This window comes from Antedon bifida, chromosome 9 (genome assembly GCF_963402885.1).
Source record: "Antedon bifida chromosome 9, ecAntBifi1.1, whole genome shotgun sequence".
Taxonomy (NCBI): Eukaryota; Metazoa; Echinodermata; class Crinoidea; order Comatulida; family Antedonidae; genus Antedon; species Antedon bifida.
This window is the reverse complement of record NC_136234.1, coordinates 17,904,804-17,910,803: the sequence shown is the minus strand read 5'-3', so window position 1 is coordinate 17,910,803 and position 6,000 is coordinate 17,904,804. Positions and strand designations below refer to the sequence as shown.

Here is a 6,000-nt window from a genome sequence, read left to right as displayed (position 1 = left end):
TGGGATGAAACGTCCCTGATTCTTTTGCCATCAAGCCCTCCATATAAACTATTTTTCCTGTCAATTTGTTAAGCAAACATTACTGCATGCTCTGTCAGGCTAGTCTATTATTTGTGTGCATTGTTTGGGTAATTGTTGTTCAAGCTAAGTCATATGGAATGTCACACATGTTATGCTATTGTTTACAAATAAACACACCGATTGTAATTATTAACTAATCAACTATCAATTTATTATTAACTAATTACTGCAGGTGAACACAGTTCTACTGCAGCAACCTGTCAACAGTTTCAGGTTACATTCTACAGATACTGTATTATTATTATTATTGCTTTATTGACAACTGGAGATAACAGTGTCCAACATACTACCATTCTATAATTGGACCAAATCAATCAATCAATCAATCAATCAATCAATCGCTCCATAAACAAAATGTTTAACCGAGTTGTTCTTATCCCATATAACTCACCATCACAATGGTTTTTTTCTTTTATTAGGTCAAATGAAAATTAAATTGTCTGTTTTCAGTAGATAATTATACTATTAAAATGTATAGGCCTGAAAAGTAAAAGTAAGAAAACATGTACTACCAACCAAAGGGAAAGAAAATTTAAAATTTTAATTTATAGGAATTTAGATATAAAGTAAAACTGTATTGTGGTACAATTCATCTATATTTCATTTCAATCTCATTTAAATTTAAAATTGTACATACTGAAAATATAACTAATGTTTTTCTGGTTTTCAACATAGGAATGAATGAATCTCCAAGGAAACCGTAAACAACGTAGAGAAAAACCAATTGAACAGTGGAGTATAAACTCGAGTGTTTCCGGCTAGATGCGAATGACTTGAGAACTAATAAGAAGAAATTTACAACAGGTGGAATAATAACAAAGAATATTACATGAAATCTGTTTGATGAAAAACAAACAAAAGATGACATTCCCGTTTGATTGATATGTATTTGATATTGTTGAATGGAACGTGACTTGCTTAATAGCGTGGAAATGTATCGCATTTTGCAAAATTTAAATTGAAAAATTCATTGATAGTAGGTACATATTAAATTGAAAAAAAGATATAAATTGATTTTTATAAATCACAAATGAAAACTTTAATATAAACTTTTATTCAATTTTTTTCGTTTGCGCTTTTAAATATGTTTAAAATAAGCTTAGTCATCAGGGCATGCCAAATTTGCGTTATAATTACGTGCGTAATTTCGGTCGTAGTTTCACAGAATGTTTTGCAAAGACTGTACGATTTGAATCCTGTTATTGATACCTTCATTGAGGACGATAGGAGTATTAATTATCGCAAGGAAAATCTTGAACTCGGTAGGACCACGTCAAGCTCCCAAAGTCGCATATTGATGAACTTTGACATTGACACGTTTAAGAGAACTAGTGAGTGGGATTCGGGGTCGGCTAACCTCAATAAGAGCACTCTAATCAGTGCCAAACTCAGGCTGACCTATACGTCAGGGAGCCTAAATAATACGGTGTCTGCATCACGGATTGTACGCTCATGGTTCGAGGAAGTCGTGACCTCAAAAACCAGAGGTCGAAATGGTGAACTTTGGTCTATTAGCTATCTAGATACTACAGGTGGAGACGCGACACCTGCAATTGCGAAAAAGTATATACATGTAAATTCTGAGCCGTTTGTCTTTGAAGTAGAAATCAAGGAAATTCTAGAGTATTGGTTAGAAAATGCTGAATCAAATTACGGACTACTTTTATGGTTGGAGAACTCATCTTCAAGTTTTGTAAAGTTTGCTTCCACTGATAATGCACTGATATCACTCCACCCAGTTTTAAAAGTAGTTCTGGAAGATGTGGTGTTTGTTAAAGGTATGTATAAATTCATTTTTTCTGCCAATAATACCATCTACTGTAAAAAATTGTGAAACAAACTTAGTAATTTATGTTTTTTAGTAAAAAAAAATCATATAATTAGTGGTACATTTAATCAGGTTTTATTAAGTTCCATGTTTTCATGACTTTGCTAGATGTACCATTTTTCTTGTTGCATCCTAGCTGATTCTCGTTACTGCATCTAAATTTGTCCAAATACTATAACAGGCAAATTTTGTGATAACAGCATCTCATGTGTTTTACATGTCTGCATCTGAACCCCAACTTAACCATTAACCTAATTTTCCATGATACAGGCACATATGTGATACACATGAGTGGCTGTATTATGTCATTTGCCTATGATACTGAACAAATAACATACATTGGGGAATAGCACCGAGAATCTGGTGTGCATATTTTCTTTGGGAAAAACTTGCGCAATCTTTCATCCATTCCATATTTTTAAAATAAATTTAAAAACATAATTTGTACAGCAACATCAAGAGCAACATTCAGAATACAATGTGCATTTGATTATTAAGAACATAGTGAATATAAAGCTCTGTCTACACTATCAAACTTTATGTTACCAAAAAATGTGATGTGCCCATTAATGGACATGATGATGTCATCACTACCATATTTGTGCACATCACACTTTTTTTTGTCAAACTAGTTTGATAGTGTAGACAGAGCTTAAGTTGTAGCCATTTCCAGCTGAACAATCGGCACATTTCTTTTTATTGTCACAAGTTGTTGAGTGAGAATTGAATTAATAATATAGATCGAGCCAAAACCTCGTTGACATTTTAAGGCTAATAAAAGCAAACATTCTAACAGCGTCATAAGTAGGGTTCTGATTGATAGTTGAATGACCTTTACAGAAAACTGTGTTGTAACCAACCACATACTTATATTGTATTGAAAACCAAAAATACTTTTGTTTAATATGAGCTTTGAACCAGGAATCGCTTCATATGACCGTGGCTATTTTTGTCTGTATGATGAACTTAAAAGCCAAAATACAGTCACGTCCTGCTTATACATGAACTATCAAAAGCAAAAATACATAGCCACATAATAATGTGTACTACCCAGATATATTATGTTCTTTCAGTCAAATTAAAAAAAGGTACAGTAGGGCCTACTGTATTGCTATTTTTATATTCATTAAAGATACTGTATAATTTTAATAAAATGTTATTAAAACTCAGATACAGTTGTGTTAACATTTATTAGTCTAATTTTGCTTTCTTGTCCTCCCACTCGCGTAGATTATTTATTGTTAAACCGTTTCGGTGTATGTCAAATACAGGTTGCCAAAATGTCAACTCGAAGAGAAAAAAACGTTTGTTTAACAGACAGGTTGCTTAACCATTATCAACGCATCGTAACCGTTCTATTTGCAGGCTCTCCTTACCCTAATATAGACACCCCCCACCCCAACTACAGTACTGTAGCCCTTATGTAATTTTGTATATAAACGTTAAACATCTTCTGTTAATGGTTGTTAAACTGAGTATGTCTATCACTACAGATCAATATTGGATGCAATTTGTTAAACTTTATCGTAGAATATTTGGCAATTTACAATTTGTTTGGATTTTTTATAAACACTATTTAATACTTCCTAATCATTGTTTACATTTGAATACCAAATTCAATAGAAATATTACTATTGTTATTCAGGCATAGAGATATATGTGAACTATACAATCTCTATAGTCCAGGATATTGGATGACTGCCCAAAATAATCTAGGTAAGAACGTTTTGTGTCCCTGCAGTAAATTTTAACAATAGATTTTTAAACGAATTCTAATTCTTTTAAAATTTTAAATAAAAACAAGACTTTTAATGGTACTAGGGCTATAGTTACTAGCCTTTGTGCCATTTGACTAGCCGTACATTACGAAACTACAGTACGAGATACTTGATTGTTCTATACGGTACCAAATCCATTGATGTGTTATTGATCTATTCTACATAGGCTCACTTGAGATGAACCCATGATAGTAATGAATGGCACAAAATATTAGAACACACAGACTATGTCTAAGCTCTGTCTACACTATCAAACTAGTTTGACAAAAAAAGTGTGATGTGCCCAAATATGGTAATGGTATGCACAAATATGGTAGTGAAACATCATATCCATATATGGGCACATCACATTTTTTTGTCACATAAAGTTTGATAATAATAATAATAATATTTATTCGGTAAAGGTCTTAAAAGTACGTTTTACATTTCATCTTGCCAGGAGCAAGTAATAGGCATGAGCCCAAACAGAAAACTGCTCTTACTCCATCATTATTATAAAATACAAAAATAAACAAAACTAAGTAGTACAAATTAATTAATTAAAAACAAAACAAAGTTATAATGGGATACACCAACAATTAATAAGCTGCATTGAATAAACAATTACAACTTAATATTTTGAGATCAAATGTTTGGTGAGTTGGGCTTTAAAGTCTGAAATTGTAGCACATTGTTTAATTTCATTGGGAAGTTGCTCCCATAGGAAAAATAACAAACGATGAATTTAAAAATGTATTGGACTTAGCCTTCCAATGTATTAAACGCCCTTCACACCTCTAACTTGATCTAACAAACTCATTAAATGATGGTGTAGACAGGGCTTAAAAACAATAAAGCGTGAAGATACATAATGTGTATTGTAACTCTTTAAAAATACTGGTGTACTACCTATGCCGTATATTAACTTTATGTTCATTATATGTGTGGAAAATAAATAAACAATAAATATCCATATATTGTGTTGTTAATATAAGCAATTTATATTGATTTTAAATACAAATTTTAATAATAAAACTTACTTGTTAAATTTCTTATTCATAATTTTAAAATTGTTGTATTTCCATTCAAATTATATTCATATAATAATAGATCTTATTGATTTTTTTTTGTAGATTGAAAATATAAAAGCTACTTACAGACGTTAAGTCATAAATGTTTTAGCTATTTATTCAATAATTTTTTTCATCTGATAGCCTCATCTTTTAAACATTGACATGCATTTTATGAAATTATACCTTCTTCTTACTTGAAGCAGATTTAAATGGACAGAGGAGGATTAAGATATTGCATTAAATTTAACGAAGTAAATTACATAAAAAAATGTATACATTAATGAAGAAACTACTATGTTATACAGCAGATTGCCCTCTTCTTTGCGATACCCCTTCAGGACAACCCCTACAGTATTTAGGGATACCCCTTCAGGAGAACCCCTACAGTATTTAGGGATACCCCTTCAGGAGAACCCCTATATAGGGTTATCCCTTCAGAAGAACCCCTATATAGGGATATCCTTTCAAGAGAACCTCTACTTAGAAATACCCCTTTAGGAGAAACTCTATCGGGATACCCCTTCAGGAGAACCCCTATTTATGGATACCCCTCTTGAGAGAATACGCACCTCTGTTAAGGAACACTTTACTGTGAAACAAACAAGGTCATTCCTGTTAATGGGACACTTTGTAAGGTATCAAAGGTGTCCCCTTAATAGAGATTTTACTGTATTGTAATATTAGAAAAATATGAATTGGGCTATTAATTAGTACCTCAAATCAATGGAGCATACACATATTTACACATTCAAATGACATTTGTTTGCCTCAACAAAAAAGTCTATAATACAGTTCTATAGAACACTACTACCTTGGAGACACTCCTATTAAGGGGACATTTTCCCATGAAAAGAACTATGGGTAGTATTAACACTACTACTTTAGTCAGAATGCACCTATTAAGTGCATGAAAAGAACTAGGGGTAGAATATGTTTTAAAACTACTACTTTCGTCAGGGGATGCCCTTATTAAGGGGACACATTCCCATGAAAAGAACTAGTATAGTAGGCCTATATATTTTTAACACTACTACTTTAGTCAGGGGATGTCGCTATTTAGAGGACAGTTTTTTGAGTCCCAAAAAGAAGGTGTCCTTTTAATATGGGTCATAAGTAGCTGCTATATATATAATTCATATTCTGTTGTGTAATCATACGTAACTGAAAACTTGGTAATCAATAACTTGAACTTCTCAAAATGTATTAATTCATTTCATTTTAATGAATGGTAACACATATGTGCTGACATTTAAACTAGTTT

General features: G+C 32.0%; 1 protein-coding gene across 2 annotated transcripts in view; it reads left to right on the top strand.

Moving 5' to 3' along the window:
• The first annotated feature begins 766 nt into the window (after nt 1-766).
• LOC144852190 (tyrosine-protein kinase receptor-like) overlaps nt 767-6,000 on the top strand; it is a 56,229-nt gene continuing 50,995 nt past the window's right edge. For both annotated transcript variants that reach the window (XR_013614275.1, XM_078709940.1), the window contains exon 1: nt 767-1,859. Coding sequence is in view for 1 of the 2 variants with exons in the window: in XM_078709940.1 (XP_078566066.1) it covers nt 1,166-1,859 (694 nt within the window). In the remaining variant the exon portion in view is untranslated. The remainder of the gene's footprint in view (nt 1,860-6,000) is intronic.